The sequence below is a fragment of the Rhea pennata genome, chromosome 27, assembly GCF_028389875.1.
Source record: "Rhea pennata isolate bPtePen1 chromosome 27, bPtePen1.pri, whole genome shotgun sequence".
Taxonomy (NCBI): Eukaryota; Metazoa; Chordata; class Aves; order Rheiformes; family Rheidae; genus Rhea; species Rhea pennata.
Window position 1 is genome coordinate 2,463,696 of NC_084689.1, and position 18,640 is coordinate 2,482,335.

Genomic DNA, 18,640 nt, shown 5'->3' on the forward strand with positions numbered 1-18,640 from the left:
ACACAAAAGGCAGATTTTTAGTAGGTGTGTTGTAGAAGGAGAAAGCTTAATTCCTATTGCTTTTCTATATTAAATCTTGATCAGGCTGTTTTTATCAGAACACTTGTTTGCTTCTCATATTATACACTTGAGCCATTAAAAAACAAAGTTCTTAAAGCTAGATACGCTGAAGGCATGGGAGGCCGGGCCGGTGGCACACATTCCGGAGTTATCTCATTAAATTTGCCTAGACTGTTTTGGGGGTGGGAAAAAGAAAGGGATCTGTTGATATATAATATTCTCTTAGATGTGTGGTGCAGACATAGGTTACTGGGTCCAAGGGCACGTGGCAGGCTGATTTCACATGCATGGGTTCTTGGAACTGCATGGGTTTTCTTTGTTCCTTTCAGGTTGGCCATGGTACTCGGGTGCTAAATGAATCTATTATTGTGGAGTGGACAGTCCCCAAACAGCTTGAGGTGAAGTACATTGGCTTTTCCACAGGCTGGGGGTCAATGGGAGAGTTTAAAATTTGGAGAAAAGAAGAGACTGATGAAAATCACAATGAAGCATTTACTCTTGGAGTTCCCCACAACATAATTCCAGGATCAGAAAGAGCTACAGCTTCAATAATAGGTATCAATTATGAGGAGGTATCAGTAGGTATTAGTTATTAAATATGTGGAGATACTTCCAGCTGTTATTTGCTTCTGACCAGTATTTGAATAATATGGACCAGATAAAGTAGTCATAGGCAGTTACAAAGGTACATACCACTTAATTCTAGGACAGGGAATTTTTTTTTTTTTTTTGTTACAGTCACTTGTTTGAACTCCATCTGAGTTGATAGTGACTTAAAGTTGACACCATCTGAGGCGTCTTTAGAGGCCCTGTCTGTTGAGAGGCAGCATTTCGTAGCATTTGTAGTATACATTTCATGATCATCATAATCATAAATTGTACTAACTGCCTCCTGAGCTGGTAGTCTAAACTGAATACTCACAGATAATCAAAATCTGAAATGTTAAATTTCTTCTTTATTCCAGCAAGAACTTGAAGGGCTAAGACTGAAAATTTGAAGGATTTCCAATATTCTGCTACAGTTTATTTAAGCTGAATATGTGTAGCTAATAGAAACTAGTTTAGTCAAGTGGGTTTTAATCATAAGACATCAAAAAGAGGTAAAGCAAAATTCCTTGATACTGAGCATATCACCTCCTTTTTCAAACAGGAGATGTGATGGGTCCGACACTAAACAACTTGGACAATCTTTTGCGATTACCATTTGGATGCGGAGAGCAGAACATGATCCATTTTGCTCCCAATGTTTTTGTCCTGAAATATTTGCAGAAAACTAAGCAACTCAGCCATGAGGTGGAGAGTGAAGCTACCGATTATCTTGTTCAAGGTATCTCATTAAACATATAGTTTATAGAAAGAGAAAAGGCTTGTGAGTTAGAAGAGAGTTTTATTAGTGTTATTCTTTCTAATCAAGAGGATTCCAAGTGATAAGGATTCATCATTTCTTTAGTGTAATCTCACAGGTTAACAGATTTTGAATGCGAGATGTTTTCCCTTGAAGTGTAGCCTGTTTCCATTTAATAACTCCTATTTTACATAGTTATTGATTTATTGCTCTCTTAAGTAGCTTGTTTCTCTGTGTTTACAAATTTCAGAGTTATGTAAAATTAAATTTAGTCAAGATCTATGTGTTTAGTTCTTTTATCTGTGTTCCTAAATTGTCTTTTCAGTCCTTGAATTGTTCACATTACTCTTCTCTGAACTTTCTCCAGTTTATCAGTATGTTCTCAGGAACAGTATATGCAGAATTAAAAGTTAGTATCCAAAGTTGTTATCCAAGAGCCATATAAAGACAGCTTCCCCCCGACCTTTCAGTGCCTTGTCCTATCTCTCTGAACAGCTCAAAACAATCTAACTTTTTATGCACTGTTTTTCTTAACATTCAGTTGGGAAGAGTCATACACAAAATAGTTTATAATTAAATGCAATTCTCAGGACAAGTAAGAATTCAGCAATCATTAGTAAAAACAAGAATGACCCAGAGGGACATGGCTGTCTTGTATGTGAGTCAGAAAATAGTCATGTCATGAAATCAGAGGTGACAGGGTTAGGTGGTTCTCCTCTGAAAGTGTAAATATAAAACGTAATATATTCCTTGCATTCAGCAGCAAAAGCCCAGTGCTGCTTCCTTTGCCTAGCTGCAGTCATTTCACTTGTAATTTGCTGTGCTTGCTGATAGCACTGAGAAAAAGGGAGTTTTCTAATAGTCTGGGTTAGTTTTTCCTTTTCAGTATTATTTGGTTTTGTTTCTTTTTATGAATCTGCAAACCTTCCAGAATTTTGATTCCAAACTTTGCCTGTTCATTAACCCTTAAAGAAGAAATCCTCAAGAGTTTTAAGTCTCTGAGTTTATTGGAGCCCTGCCAAGTATAAGCTTCAGTTGAAAAAGTCTGTTCGTTCAGTCTGGAAGGTTTTTGTGACTTACCAAACCAGAAAACTTTATTTCATCGCTTAGCCATTCATCACAGAATATGCTGATGCTCAACAATTCCTACGTTTTCCCTAATCTTCAGAAGTGGCTTGAGCTGAGCTGGTCAGTAATTTTTCTGCGTTCCCATAATGCAGTTCTAAATAGGTGAACAGGTGAAAATTAGAAAGGTAAACCTTTGCGGTGAGCCTAAGCATCTAGAGGGGCGCCTAGAAAAGAGAAGGACAAAATTTCAGAAGAGCAAGCAGGACAGAAGCCAGTGGCACGATAACACTGGCAAACAAAGAGTAAGAGCAGGGGAGAATCGTCAACCCTAAATGAACATTAGAATAAAAGAACAGGGAGAACTGTAAGACTCTGAACTGTGAACTAATGTCCACTACCTACTTGCCCATCTAACATGCTGCAAGGGAATATTTAGGAACAATTAAAGGATGAACAGCTCTGCTTCAGTAGTAAATTGTATCAGAGGCCTGTGTAGGAAAAAAAGCAGGCTAATTTAATACAACTGTTCTTGTTTGAGAAGAAGAATACCATTGCTTGTGCTTTCTGTCACATGTATATATCCCACAATCCCCAGTCAGACTTTTATTTCTTTTTTTTTTTTAATTTTTTTGTTTACCATGGGAGCAGTTTCGGGTGTCTTTGCCCACTCCTCAGACCGTTCCACCTGTGTTCACTGCATTCCCTATAAGCACTGAAAGGCTAGAGAGCAACAGGAGAAAGTTCCTCGGAGATCATGGAGCTGCCTGTATCTAGAGAGGTCAACAAAGAAACTTGGTCTCTGGAAATGAAAAGTAATTCATTCCCATAAAAATGTCATGCAGTGTGGAATTAAAATGTCTATTTATGGGTCAGAGGATTAATCAGGCACTAAATGTGTCTCTGATCCAAAGCCCCTTGCGTGTTTGACACATCTCCGTGCAAGAAATGTTCATTTTAACAGTTTTGATTCCAAGGGGCTTTTAACAGTTTTATCAAAATGTGTACTGGGTATTCTTCAATATAGAGACTTGGCCTGCTTTGTTAGCATATGCAGTTTGTGATTATAAGGTTTGAGAAGCAAATTGTCCTCCTGATAGGAATAGCATTTTGACTATCTCTATTTTCAGTCTCAGAAGACGTTCAGGTAAAGAGTTCTTCAACTTAATTATTGTTATCTAAAACAGGCCTTATGTAAGCCAGAGCCAGTGTCTAGGAAGTGTTCACATACATTAAGATCACACATCATCCATCACATCTCAGAAGTAGTTGAAGGAAGATACGACTGACAAGGTATATGTGTATATGCTAAGGGCTCCTAAATAAGTAAGAACACGAGAAGACAGCGTGATTTTTTGCCAATATCTTTCTCTGTTAAGTGAGAGTTGTTATGTCTTCCCCTTCCTTTGGGATTTTGTCACTAAACAGTCAGCTGTTATATTATATTAAGTTCTCCCAAGTAGTAGTTTTGGAGGAAAATCTGAGTCCTGTGATAGCACTCAGGGAAATAGCTCCTTGGCTGCACAGTGCTTTCAGTAAATAGAAGTAGAAGGCTGTACATTTAAGTAAAAATCTTTCTTTTAATATTGCACCTTACTGAGGGCTATCAAATTTTAAAAGATTTTAGCGGCCTAAATGCAGGAGTTGATCTTTAATACAGAATGTTTCAGGATCTTAACTTTCTAATCATTTTTTGGATAGATGTGCTGCTCAGTAAGAGGCTAACAGCTGGACAAATAATGTTTCTTTCATTTGTATTCAGGAGGTATATGTAGACTTACAGATGTTAGCCTGAAAGGATTTCTGAATAAGCTCTAGCATACGTACACAGAGTTGGCTGTATCACACACAGCAAAATAGGAGGTTGCCTCGGGCAGCAGAATCCCTTGCACTAGTGCCAGATGTTCTGAGTCTTCATTCACTTTAAATGCTTATTTTCCTCTGTGAGGAGTTTGGACTCCCCCAATTCTTTTGTGACTTCCAGGCTACCAGCGCCAGCTGACCTACAAGAGACAAGATGGTTCATACAGCGCTTTTGGCGAGAGGGATTCCTCAGGGAGTATGTGGTGAGTTGCTATTTAAAACAGAGTTAGAAAATTCAGTGTTTGCTAAATGGCAAAAATACACAATGGGCAGGGAAAGAAGAGTAATTTTCCAGGCTTTGTCATGGTATGGCACACACCGGAGAACAGAAATAATCCTCAATGACTATAGGCCTACTATTCCAATGCTGCTGAGCATTTTATACTGAGCTAATAGGTGTATAATAGTTGTTTCCCGACTCGGGGCAGTTGAGATGGTCACTTCTACTAACGTGTCTGGGTGTTAGGCACAGCAGTTGTGGTATAGGGTATACTTGGTCCACTGGAATTTCAGTAACGATGTATGGGACACTTAAAACAATTCCACTAGAGAGTGGAACTTCACCTGCACGTCTGTCGAGAAGCATGGTGCCTCTAGATATGGCAGAGGCTTGTCCTGCTAGCGTAGGAGAAGCATTTCTCCCAAATGCCTTATATCCCCTCACAGATGAAATGGAATGGTATGGGTTTATGCCCTGGGAATCTGAAGTGCAGGATCTTTCAGAGTAAAACAGTTTGAGAAGGAGAAATTAAGGAATTGAGAGATCAGCTCATCTCACTAATGTCCTCTTCGAGAAATCACAACTTTTAAGGTTGCCTATTACATCACATTAGTGTGGTAGTTGACTATAGTGTCTCAGACCTAGTAGATTCTTGTCTTTTGTTTGCTTAAGCTGTCATTGACTTCTTCATCTGCTCTGTATTTTCCTTTAGAATAATTTTCTTCATGAACTCATCTGAGGGAAAGTACCTCTTCTACGATAGTGCCTCTTTTTAAGACAGTAAACCTTTATCTCAGATCTGGCATCTCCCAATCCCTAGATATAAAATATGGTGACACAGAATTACTTAACACTTTAAAAATCCCCTGCCAGGCAGCATGCCTCCTACCCTCCCATTCCTCAGGGCCTTGTAAAATGAATGATTCAGTCTCCCAAAGCTGGCCAGAGTTCACACTTGTTGCATGTCAGAGGTTTAGAATTCCAAAAACACTTCTGTTGCTTTCTTAAGTCCTAATTCTGTATAAAGTCTAATACAGCCTCAGACATTAGCAGTGGGTCTGGATTTCTTTACATATATATATGTATGTATTAGACGAGAGTAATGAAATCTGAAAATTTACTTCTCTCTCTTCTTTACAAATACCTCCATATTTATAAGCATATTGGCTGTTAATTTAAAAACTTTAAGTTGAGCAGCAGCTGGGCACCTATAAAAGAGAACTGAATTTTGGAATGTGTCATAACTAAGACAAATATCTCTTTTGGTTATAAATTTCGATTTAGTTTACTGCCCCTTAATTCTGCTCTTATCCAGAAGATTGAACAGTGTTTCAGTGACTTTAGGTACCGTTCAATATTTTTGAAAGGTATTTAGGGCTTCGCCCTAGAAGATTTTTAAAATTTGTGCTTTCTAAAAACATTGTTTTCCCTTGACTGATATGTTATCCTTAATTTGTTTTCTCAAAAATGCTGATAGCTTTTTTTTTTTTTTTAGGCTAACAGCTTTTGTCCTCAAGTCCTTTGCACAGTCTCGTGGATTTATTTTCATTGACCCAAAAGAACTAACAGCTGCAAAAGACTGGATCATCCAGCATCAGAAAGAAGATGGTTCTTTTCCAGCTATGGGCAGGATACTAAATAAGGACATTCAGGTAAAAACTATACAGACTTAAAAGTAGGAAGTGATGTAGTTTCCTTAAAGCCAAAATGAATATTGTGTTTGAGAGGCTGGGATAATATAGGAAAAACTAATTAGGAAAATTTCAGTAAAACCGTGTATCAGAGCATATCTGTATGCTGCCCAATGAGAACAGAAAGCAAAAAGTCAAGTCTTTCAGAGCACTTCAGTCATGCCTCAGAGTATCGAAGACATGGACTTTGAGTATGTTCTCAGGCTGTTACCAGGGAAGGAAGCTACAATGAGGAACTGGGTTTCTAAATTTCATATCCCTTATGTGCAAGGGAGAAGCAACACTATGGTGCCACAGCTTCTACTTTGGTTGCAATGTATTCCTTGCTTTGCTTCAAGAATCTTCTTATCTAGTGCCCTGTTCTCCAGTTTTCATATAGTGGTTTTGTTTGTTGCCCTCCAGGGTGGAATCCATGGTAAGATATCCCTGACAGCTTATGTGGTTGCAGCTCTTTTGGAAACGGGCATAACTTCTGAGGTAACAGAAACCTTGTTAAAATAGCTCTTGCATTCTACAAGTTCTCAAAATTCTCCTTTTCTTTTTTTTTAAACTTGATTTTACTACTGTTTGCTTTCAGAGGCTCTGTGTTCATTAGAGTGGTAGCACCTGGGTCACTGGCTGTTTTAAAGCCTTGTGACACTTCAGAGTAAAGAATCTATTCTGAAGTTGTTCAGGGTGGTTCCTCCATCCTCCAACTGTCAGCTCAAAGTTTATTCTACAGGAGCAAAACTCTTCCCTACAATTCCTGACTGCCCCCTGCCCGGACTGCAAATAACATTGTTTCTCTCTTGTAATTTCAAGGTGTAATTGCAGCCTATGCAGATAAAGGTTGCTTGCCTTGATATACTCAACGTAATTTTAACTAGCTAGCTTAGTGCTGATAGTTTAACTGGGACAGCGTAAGTTTCAACCACATGAATACTTAAGCGGGATCCAGAAAACTTTTGCAGTCTTGCCTTTGCTACAGTGGCCAAACTGCTACTGCTATTAGATTACAATGTCTTTGGAGAGCCATACTCTTATGATGTGCTGGACTAGAGGCTCTGGACAAAGATGTTGGCCTTTTCTGTAACGAGAGAGAATAGCAACGATCAGGAAAAAAATAGCTACATGGGAATGTGCAATTGCACTGCACAATTTTTGAAGCAGATAAAAGAAAGATCTGTTTTGTTACAGTTGGCTTTTTAGAGGTTCCTTTCTAAAACCTAGGGTAAAGACAGTGTTACTTTCCTCTGCGCTTTTGTCTGTGTGAGAATTCAATAGAGTGAATAATCTGAGATAATAATTGAACATAGTTCATAGTTGAACATTCCCACCAACCATGGTTAGGAAAATCTCCTGGATTGATTGATTAGTCCATGTATACAGTTCTCCATTTGTTCGTCAACAGCTAGGGAAAAGAGCGGTGATGGGTAAGTAGATCTGCATAGGTAAAATTGGAAGATGAAAACAGGAGGTGTAGTTAGTTGTAGAGCAGGTCTTGGTGATGTGTGTTCAGAAAAAAGGATAGCCCATTTGGGCAAGAACCAGTAAGTTTATGGGGGCTTTGAAACAGCCAGTTCAAACTGCAGTATTTATTCAGAAACCCTTTGATAAGTTTGGCACTTTTGGTGACCTCCCTGCAAAGCTCAGAGAGAGCGAGCGCCTGGGCTGCCACTGCATGCAGACACTCCCCACACATGTCCTCCCCAGTTCTCGTGGAAGTAGAGGGCATTCAACCTTATTAAAAACCAGTTCCTCAAGTGATAACGGAGGAACTTGCTGCCTCCCTGTCAGCAGTTTGCCTCTCTCAGAAGTGATGTGATGCTCTCTCTGGACTGCTGTGAGTCAAGACAACCCTAGAGTTTTTATTTGCTGGAAGTGCAGTTTATGTGGATCTAAGTTTTCTTAGAGGAGATTTGCAAGTGTTACTAATGATCTTAGCTAGGAAATGAGGAAGGGGAAGGTTAGTGCCACAGGGAAATCAAAGGAAACCAAATTACATCAAGTCCAATTAAATTGTTTCTATAAATTATCAGAGCCACGTTCCTGCATGGTGAGGTCATCGAGGGAGTTAATAAAACATGTTTGTTGGCTGCAGAGACCCCTGGGAACCTTGGCCTTTATTATCCTCTGGCGTCTGCTAGACGCTCCAGAGTGTCAGGAACACAATCAAACACGCAGAGCTCACTTCTGCTCTGTTCTGCTGCCTTGCAGGGGCATGAAACTTCTTCAGCTTTAGGAGGATGAAATGTGTCTCACCATTAGTCTAAGTGATTCCTGCTATGCTGTTGCTTCCTGTTTTTAAATTCTTGATGCATGCCTGCCTTAGGGAAAGGGGAGAGTTGGGTTTATTCTACTCAGTAAAATTCTTTCCTGGTTTTCTTAATCATGAGAAGTATAGTGATTCTAACTCTTGAGATATAGAGGCTAGTAATATGTCTGGGTTCTTTCCCCTGAATATAGGAAGAAAGAACAGCTGTTGCCAAAGCAAAACACTTCTTACAGTCCAACTTATATTCGGCAGAGGATCCCTACACTACCGCCTTGACTGCGTATGCCCTGACGCTGCTGCACAGTCCCTCCGCTGCTGTGACACTGCGGAAAATGAACAGCATGGCTATTACTCAAGGTACTGTGCACCTGGGGCCCATCTGACATGTCCCTCAACTGGCCACCATCTTAAAGGAACAAGTAAATAGCCCTTGCAGCTTGAATGGTGTGTTTGAGTTACTGGAGAGGATAGCACCTGTGGGTCGAGGATTTCCTCACAACAGAATTCAACTGTGTAGGGCAGCCAGTTTTCCTGATTCTGGGGAGAGAAGGCTGAGTGCCTTAGTTCTACAGATGTAGCTCATGCTGCAGAAATGCAAGTGCACTAGAGGCTTTGCAGTGACTTTCCTGTCAGTATGACAGAGTTTGCTTAGTAACACAGGTCAGATACCTGTGTATTTTAATCCGAAATCCTGGAATTACCTCGCTTGTCGCATCTTTGTAATCATAAAGTCAGCAGGAGTCTGCATCCCTTGCCCAGAGGATACTGGCCTAAAAGGAGAGACGGTGCAACTCAGGGCATGACTCTGTTCTTAGAGTTAATAAAATAGTGCAATTTGATTCTCCCCTTATGCAGAGGCTGAGCTGCAGGCCTGTGGTAGTATCATACGTATTTCATTGTCCTGTTGTTCTAGATGGCTTTACACACTGGAGCTTGACGGGAACTCTGGTCGCTGATGAAGATGCCTTCATGGGATTTAACGATGGTCTTTCTCAATCAGGTACTGGCATTGCAAAGACAGAGATAAAGGAATGGGCTGCAACAGCAGGCCAGTGACTGCATGCGTTCTTGTGTATTGTTTATATAATACACGTTAAAGTTTCTCTCACTTTTTTCAACTTGTTAGCATGTTGAGAGGGATACAAAATTTTGGTCCCCAAAGGAAGTTTATTTTACCAAGCATTCCAGAAATGGTAGGCAGAGTGGGGTGCAGATGAAGGCCCACCTAGAAACAAGAGCTGATAGGAGGCAGGTAAGTTGACATTGGAAGAGCTGGTAAATCTAAATGAGAGACAGAGCTAGGTGTGGTCCAGGCAGGACTGGCTTGTCAGCCCCAGCTATATCAACATTTCTCACTCCAGTTTTGTAAAGACACTGAATAATACAGAGGAGTGTTAACCATGTGCAATTCTTTCAGACAGGAATCACTTGAAATGGAAAACTGAGGGAATTCAGATATGCTTAATTTTACAGTAACAGCTGTTTGACCTTGGATTTCCAAGTGGACCTAGGAATTACGTGCCCAGCTTCTATTGATAGTCACTAGTAGTTCAGCACTATTTGCCTAGACTTTTTAAAGTTATAGCATTATTTATTATTATTATGGCTATAACCTGTAAAGTCACTTAAAACAATTGTGCCTTCTAGTCATATGCAAGTGCACAAATGTTCAGGAAGGAGGTAATTGGATTTTGCATGAAAATCTCTAGGACAGGAATACAGTATTGGCAGCAGAGAGTAGAATTGGAGTGGGAAATAAATAAGGTATAGGATAAAGTCAAGCAGAAAGAAGGCTGTCTGTTGTGTGAAGATACGAGCTTGTGTTGGAAGCAGAAATAGTTTTGAAAGCTGATGCATCTTGGGTGCACACAATTATTAACTTCATTTTTTCTCTTCCTGTGTTTACTTCTACAGACTAACATTTTTTTCAGTTAATGACTATTCAAAGAATCATCTCTAGACCTGCCCGGATTCTCAGCTCTAGTTGGTAGTTTGAACTTTTTTCCCCCCTTTCTCTCCCCCCCCTCCCCCCACCTTTTTCCCCTTGTCTTTCAGTTGTTTCTGCTGAAGTAGAAATGACATCTTATGCTCTTCTGACGTACACACTCCTAGGAGATGTGGCTTCTGCACTCCCAGTGGTTAAATGGCTTTCACAGCAGAGAAACGCACTTGGAGGGTTCTCATCTACTCAGGTGGGGCCATCTCTGAAAAAGGTAGCTTCAGTGCCTACGCAGTGCCTGTAGAAAACAATTGATTGGTTAATGTTGAGTCCGCATTAGACTTTAGATAAAGTCTGGAGTCTAGAAGCTGTGTCTTAGGAGAAGCTTTTCTTCTTCCCACCAGGACTGATGGTTTGAAGATAACCTAGAATCTGCCCTTGTAGATGCTTTTGGAAGGGTGACAGCAGAAGGGAACAAAACCTGAGATTTCTTTTGCTGTATGAATTACTAAGGATGTTTATGCTATCAGAAGCTGATGACTATACAGCACAGTACTTGTTAGTAAGTTTACTCCTGCGTTCTTTACTATTCTTATCCTCCTTCTTCTCATCCCTAGGACACATGCGTAGCCCTGCAGGCTCTGGCTGAATATGCTATCCTGTCTTATGTTGGAGGAGTCAACCTTACCATTTCCTTGGCTTCTACTAATCTAGACTACCAGGAGACTTTTGAGCTTAACAAGATGAATAAAAAAGTCCTCCAGACTGCAGTGGTAGGTGACTTTGTGTTAGTGTAGCCAAATTCATAGTGATCTGTCTAAGCTGGGTTCTAAATGGTAACAGTAGTAAATTCAGTAATGGCAAAAGCATGGATTAAATCTGATCTTGGAATCATCAGCAGAGAGTAGAATTGGAGTGGGAGAGAAATTACTTTTGAGGGCTTTTTGGCTATGTTCTGATGTGGAAGAGGCAGCCAACACTCAAAGTTGAGGGCATTTTTCACCATAACCAATGCCCAATGTATGTTTTGCCCTATTGCTAGCTTCTACCATCGTTAAATGCAGAATGTTCCATATTTGCTTCACTTGTACCATCTTGTTTATAGCTGGAAAGATCCTTCACACACAATGAAGCTAAAATTGGTATTCATTTCCTTTCTGAGTGCCATGTCTTTTCTGTGTCTTAACTGTGGATTCTCCCCAGATCCCCAGTATTCCGACGGGGCTGTTTGTGAGTGCCAAAGGTGAAGGCTGCTGTCTGATGCAGGTAAAGTTGCCTTGGGGCTGGAGAAAGTACATGAGTGGGCGAACTGACACAGTCTATTTGCTATTTTCTAATCCCAGCTTGCTATGAGGAAGGAGTTGCGCTTTAAATTTCTCTCAAAGTAATTATCATATATATAATGAGGTGTTGCTTTAATCCATACAAGTAACTGTGGTAGTATCAGGGTGAATTTGATCTGATACAATTTTATATAACTATCCCGTAAAGCCTTTATTAGCTTTGTGCCTGCCTTTACCTCTCTCTAAAGTGATCTGGGGTCCATGCTGGACTATGAGGAACACTTGCAGATGCTATGAAAGATTGAGCACCAAAAAACATCTCTGGTATGTTTTGGTTTATTTTATTTTTCTCTTTTCTGCTGCAGATTGATGTCACTTACAATGTGCCTGATCCTATTGCCAAACCAGCTTTTCAGCTCCTGGTTAACCTGAAGGAACCAAAGTCAGAGCAGCATCTTCAGGCTCCAAATCTCCCGCGGTCTGTCTCTTCAGATGAAAATCGCTCTGAAGCCTTGCACAGAGAGAGGGCACTGGTAGATGATGATGACCCAGCTTCAGATCAGGACCATCAAGAATACAAAGTCATATTGGAGACGTGCACAAGGTAACAAGCTGCATCCCATCCCACCTGTTTCTCAGAACTCCATTCAGTTTTGGATACCAAAACCTAATAAAAGATGCTGGCTGCCATGGTATCAATTTGGAATCTAACTTTACAGTAACAGTACAATATATGCAGATATTTATTAGCAAGTTCTCCAAAGTTGATTGCTTATCTCCTTATTTTATATAAAGAAATGTACAAAATAATTTTTTAAAATGCCTGGCATGATACTAAAGCTCTACAAGTTTCATTCCTAGCTCTCAAAGCCCTTTGCAAAGACATCACCAGTTTTGTCCTCATTTTACAGATTGGGAAACTGAAGGTATTAAGAGAAAATAGCTTGTCTGTAGACAAACAGAAACAGCAAGAATAGATTCTGACCTGTGTTCAATCCGCTTACATATGTTCTGCTTAGCATGGCAGTCCTGCTGTAGCTATCGGGAGCTGATGGTGTCGTTACAAATACTTTGGTTTTTAAGGAAATGATTGAAAAGTTGGCTTGAGAGAAGGAAACCCACAACTAGAGTAAATAAAGAAGGTTTATGACACCCCACTGTCTAACAGAAGACACTTCTCTGGAATTCCATAACTATTTTGCTTTTCTGTGATGAGCATAGCAAGTGTTGGGGCTACAGCATCATTTAAACAGCAGAAGTCAAGTGAACAGCTCGAATGTAGTTCATGGAAATGGAAAATTTTTGTTCCCCTATCTGTTTCCGTCTCCTTCCTATCTGAGGAAGCAAAACCATACAGTGAACTGCAGTGGCTCCAGGCCACAAGATGAAATCTTGTTATCTCTGTCAACACACTTGTCCCTTGCTCACATGACCATATTGCTGGCAGCTGCATTGTCTCCAATTGCCACCAGCCTGTGAAATCCTGGATCAGGCATTTTTCAGGCTAGTTGAATTCCTCCCTTCAGCAACAACAGCCAGTGACAAAGCAACTCAAAACTTACTGCTCCTCAAACTCATCATCCAGAAGATTGCTAGGGTCTGGCTAGCTGTACATAGCACAACAGCACTTCCTCAGCCACCTCTCTCCCTGCCCAAGCATTGCAGCTTGTGTTGGAGAGGCAGGTTTATGAAGTTTTGTCAGTCCCTTCAAGAGGCCTGTAACTAAGGAGGCTGCCCTGCATCACCACCACCTTTCGGTTGTTATTTCTGAAACTTCTGCCATGGGAATTGCTGGAGCAGAGACAAATTTGAGAGGAAGCCCAGGCCAAGAAAACTGATTGCTTGGAAATGAAGCAAAAACAAATGAAATCTTCCCTTGCCCCCTGCTTCTTCCTGTAATGATGTGTTTTAACTCCTTCAACATCTTATTCAGGCGGCTTGAATAGATGGGTGGGTCTAAGGACTGCAAAGGAAACATTTTGAGCAAGGGATATTGTTCATAGTGTAATTACTGTTTTAGAGAGCTGTCACGCTCAGTGGAGTCCTTGGGGCATTTTCCTTTAAAGAGCAGTAAGAAAGAATACAGTATGGGAGAAAGAGTGCTGTGATGCAACAGATAGGGGGAAAATGCAGGCGAAGTGTAATGCATTGAGTTAGCTCAAGACCAGCCACACTTACTGGCTCTGGGATAGTCTTAGCCCTGAATTAGCTTACCCAGAGCCAACTGGATCTGTCCAGAGTGCATTCCCTGCCACTGTGGGCTTCTGAGCTTGGGTGCAACATTAGATCCAGGCTGGCTCTGTGCATTGCTTCAGCAAACAAACCTGCCCTGGCTTTGGAGGCTTCCTTACAGAGCTCTCCAAGTCATCCAGCAGGATCCAGTCCAGATCTGGCAAGCTTGGAAGCTATATGCCATGTTTTCTCAATACTGTGCTTGAACCAAGCCCAAGCTCATTGTCTTCATGTCTGTGGTACATCTAATCAGCAAACAGGTAAGCTGCCAAGGAAGGATGGTTGAGAGCTGACTCTTTGTGAGAAGAGATAACCTTGTTTGGAAATTAGGAGGAGCTTCCTAGTTGCAGTGTCATCTCTTCTGCCATGCTGCAAGAAATTGAATTTTTCTGCAATGGCCCAAATAAGCTTTCTTTCCACATATTTTCATCGTATTTTCTTCTGCTTTTCTGCCTCTACTTGCCTGGATGTCTCCTATCTCTTTCTCCTCTGTGAGCTGCGCTCAGTTTTTGTTGAATATAAGCAGAAAAGAGGAACAAAATAGATTATGGCTTCCAACAAATTCTTTAAAGAAGAATAGATCCTTTGTATTTTTTTTTCTCTGAAACTTCTGTTTGTTATGCTCCATCCTGAGCTGTTTCATGTACCATTTGTTATCTTGAGTTGTGAGTTTATTTTCATCCTTTCTCTCTCTTTTTGTTCTCATCGGAAGATGGCTGCACTCCGGATCCTCTAACATGGCTGTCTTGGAGGTGCCCTTGTTCTCGGGGTTTCGTGCGGATATCGAGAGCCTAGAGCAGGTAAGAAGTTGCAATGAGAGTGCAAGGCGAGATCTTCAGCTGGGGCCCAGCTTTCTAATTGGCAGGGATTCCCTTTGGGAAGCGGTTGGAGGTAAACACCATTGTTCGTTAGAGCGCTGTCTGAAAAGATGCAATTACAGTTGAGGGGGCAGGAGATTTCACTCGTCAAAAAATGTTTGTTTGAAATGAGTAAACAGATGTTCTGAGTGAGATAAACAAATTTACTTAACATAGTCAAATAAAGGTTTATTACTGAGCACAGCCCATGGTAATTAAATGAGACCCATTTGGAAATGCTGAAGTGAAAATGTGCTCAAACAGGAGCTGTTTATGGCTTCTTAGGCTGTGTTATCTCCAACATCTGGATTCCATTTCTTTGGAGGCTCTGTGTCTTGGAATTTTTTGCCTTTTTATTTATTTATTTATTTTCCTCTCTTCCTTCTGGGAGAACATCATGTTTATTGCAAGCCAAGCTGAGGTGGACAGAATGTGCCTCTTACCCAGCCAGCCCTCTAGGGGAGATGTACTGTAATCTTTAACTTTCGATTTTGTTGAAGCATTACAGGGTATTCACTTTGTTTAATGCTGCTACAGTTTTTAAGGATGGTATAAGTGAAGAAGCATAGAAAAGAACTAAATCTGATCCTTGAGAATTGGTAAAGAACTGAATAGGATTTTGTTTCCAAAAGACCTCTTTCTTTAATAATCTTATCTTCATATAGTGAAGAGAAATCATATGTATTTTTTATATATATATATTTAAAAAGAGAGAGACAGAAATTAGATGAGGGTCTTGTCATGGTTCTGGTTTGTATTTTATCTCCTGCTGCTGAAGTGCTAGAGTGATGTTGTTTGTACTGCTTTCAAATAAGTTCTTTTTCACAGTAATTTATGCAAGCAGTGGGGGGGGCGGGGAAAAGGGGCAAAAAAAGAAAAGATGGAAACCTGAGTTAGAAGCAGAGGTCTCAAAATGGGACAGAAGCAGAAGAACAGGTTATCTTTATGGTGTTTATGGATTTTGATCACAGAACAGAAAGATTGTTAGCTTAAGTAACTATTCCCAGTGCTCCTTATTTTTTCTTAAAATGAACTAACAAAAAAATAGAGAAATAGGAACTCCTATTGTCCAGCCTGTTCTGGGTGAATAGCCCCTTTACTAGTTTCAGCAGGGAACAGAGTAAGAGTTTCTAGGCTGACAATCTGACAAGGCTTCCTGTGCTGACATTTCTAAAGGGACTGCACAGATGCTCTGTCGTTTCGGTTCTTAAACTTTCTATTTTTTTTCCTTTTTGCCAAGGCAGCTGTGCTGTGGTATGAGACTTGTTTACATGGTTGGGTCAGCCATGTATCCAAGATAAAGACTTGTAAAGCAAACATGCTTGTTTTGTATTAAGTTATTGCTACAAGGCGGCCACGTGCAACAATCTGCTCCTGTGCAATGCCTGATGCTTTGCACTAACACTGAAGACACAATGATACACAGTTAGCATCAGGACATACACTCCATGAGGGAACTCATATTCTAGTTCTGCAATGAGCTAACTTTTCAGGTGACTTTTGTCTCTGTTCTCCTTCCAGTGTGCTGCCAGAAGCCTGGGGCTCTGTGACCAGCCTGCCTTTGACGTTTGGTTTCCCATGGCTTCAGAGATTTTTGTATCATGTTCAATACCATCCTGCCAGTGCCTGAGCACTGTTGGTTTCCTGACCAGGTGCTGGTCAGTACTCCCAAGTCAGAACAAAACAGCAAATGTATTGAAACTCAAGCAGAGAAACAGGCAAACTTACCCCCACTGCTTGTATAAGATAAATGCATCAATATCTGGGGAGCATCATGTGCCAGCTTCATACCCCTCCTCTATTCTGTCACATCCCCTAGCCTGGCCTGGATGGAAGTACTCGGAGAGTAAAACAAGCTACCCTGCTGCTGCAGGAGAGCTGAATGAGCTCCCCAGCACATCAGGCACAAACAGACTTTCTCTGGCATTGAGCAGATGAGTCTTGTGCTCTCCCTTGTGGCATCTTCCCACCTCTCTGAATCTCATGTTCCTGCCTCTATTGATAGAGAGGCAATGAAGAGTCCTAGTACAGCCTGATCTGGGGAGGAGAGGACAAAACTCACTAGGGTATAGATTAACAGGTGGTTTGGTTTCCTTTTTCCATAGCTTAATGGGAAAAGGAGCCAATTCTCCTCCTTTCTTACTTGGGAGGCTGAGCTCCTGCAGCATAGAGCTAAGGCAGAGTTAAGTCCTTGCAAATCCCGGAAGGATGTCACAGGTTTCATAGGCTGAATACTTAAGTGCAGGTCAGATACTAAAGAGCTGGTTCAGAAACAAACAATCTGAAAGTTCTTTAGACAAAAGACTCTGTAGTTAGTGGTTTGATTTGGAGAAAAGATTCAGTGCTGAGCAGTACATTTCCATAGCTGCAACTGAATTACTTCCTTTGGGCAGTAGAAGATTTTGCTAAATTGGGAAGAATATTGCACTTTCAAGGAGGAATGTTCCCCTTGAAGAGCTGAATTCCATCTTTTCTTTGGCAGACATCCTTTGTGTTTGTAAAAATGGAAGGTAGGGACAAAGCTCAAACATACAGGTAGATGGTGAAGACACAGGTATAACCCCTATAATTTATTCATGGATACCAAATGTGTATCCAAACCAAGCTCTGAAAAATGAAGTTCTTCATGACGCCAGTTTTGTATTGTATTTTGGATGCCTTGTTCTGCGTTTGCAAGCCCTGTCGTTCCCGTTACTGCTTTTCTTTTTTTTTTTTTTTTTTGATACTACCCTAGCCATTTTCCTTCCTTCCCGGTGAGCAGCGGCAGGACTGTAAATCAGGTTTCCCTGTTTGTTGTTTGCCCTCGCAAGGGAGCAGTGTGCACGGAGCGGACCCGCACGCAGCTCGGGGAGGCCGCGGTTAATGACCGCTCCCCCGCGGGCTGGGGCAGCCCCCCCGGCTGCGCAGCCACAAATCCTTCTAATAACGCTGGGTGTCGACAAGGCCGGGAGGTCACCGCAGGCTGCTATATATCAAGCTTCACCAGAAAAATGCAACTTTAGCTGAGCCGAGCATTTCCCGGTGGCGCCAGGCTCTCCAAGCCCTCATAAAAGGACTGTCTGCAGCCATCTACTGCTGAGTAATAACAGCCACCACCAGGCCCCTAAAATTATAAGGACAAATTAAATTGGCCCTTTCCATATTGTGTGGGACTTAAACACATGTTCCTTTGCTTGTTACAGTAATAGCAGGAAGCTATGTGCAGGGTTTTACAACGAGGAGCACTATGCTGAAGAAATTCACAGCTAAAAATGTTGGTAACAGGTTTGGGCAAATTGCAGTACAAATGCTCTTTGCTTCACGTCATTCTTTCTAATGTATAATAATAATAATGCTTTGTGCTCCTTTCTGCAGAGCTTTCGTTCTAGGATTCCAAAGCACTTTAGGAACAGTTAAAAAAAAAAAAACCCAATGAGCTGAGTAAATATTATCCTTGTATCACAAATGGGGTGGACAGACAGAGTAAAGTAATAGAGCGGTTTGGAGAACTGGATTAAAGTATCAGCTCTAGCTCGCTGGTCCTTACTTCACTCCCAAAACAGATTAAAACACAAGAATCCCTTTCCACAGACCATCATCCTCCCCAGTTTCTGGATTAAATATTTTTTCACATAATGTACGTTTTGAATGGAATTTATCGAAATGGTGCTTGATCCGCGGATCAGGCATGCACACTGTGTGACAGTCATTGCAACATCAAGATGTCAGTTTTCCCACAAATAGTAAAAATGTAATAGCAATTTTAATGGAAATTTTAAAATAAGGTTTTATAGAATTTCATTAGACAATACCATTTATATTTGGGGGGGAGCATTCATTAGCATTCTGTGA

General features: G+C 40.9%; 1 protein-coding gene across 2 annotated transcripts in view; it reads left to right on the top strand.

Annotated features, from left to right (window-relative positions):
• Positions 1–18,640, top strand: part of CPAMD8 (C3 and PZP like alpha-2-macroglobulin domain containing 8) — a 55,604-nt gene that overhangs the window by 24,049 nt on the left and 12,915 nt on the right. For both annotated transcript variants that reach the window (XM_062596016.1, XM_062596017.1), the window contains exons 25-36: positions 390–615; positions 1,211–1,387; positions 4,455–4,536; positions 6,049–6,205; positions 6,647–6,721; positions 8,690–8,855; positions 9,412–9,498; positions 10,554–10,690; positions 11,055–11,210; positions 11,641–11,703; positions 12,086–12,324; positions 14,665–14,752. In XM_062596016.1, coding sequence (XP_062452000.1) covers positions 390–615; positions 1,211–1,387; positions 4,455–4,536; positions 6,049–6,205; positions 6,647–6,721; positions 8,690–8,855; positions 9,412–9,498; positions 10,554–10,690; positions 11,055–11,210; positions 11,641–11,703; positions 12,086–12,324; positions 14,665–14,752 — 1,653 coding nt within the window. The remainder of the gene's footprint in view (positions 1–389; positions 616–1,210; positions 1,388–4,454; positions 4,537–6,048; positions 6,206–6,646; positions 6,722–8,689; positions 8,856–9,411; positions 9,499–10,553; positions 10,691–11,054; positions 11,211–11,640; positions 11,704–12,085; positions 12,325–14,664; positions 14,753–18,640) is intronic.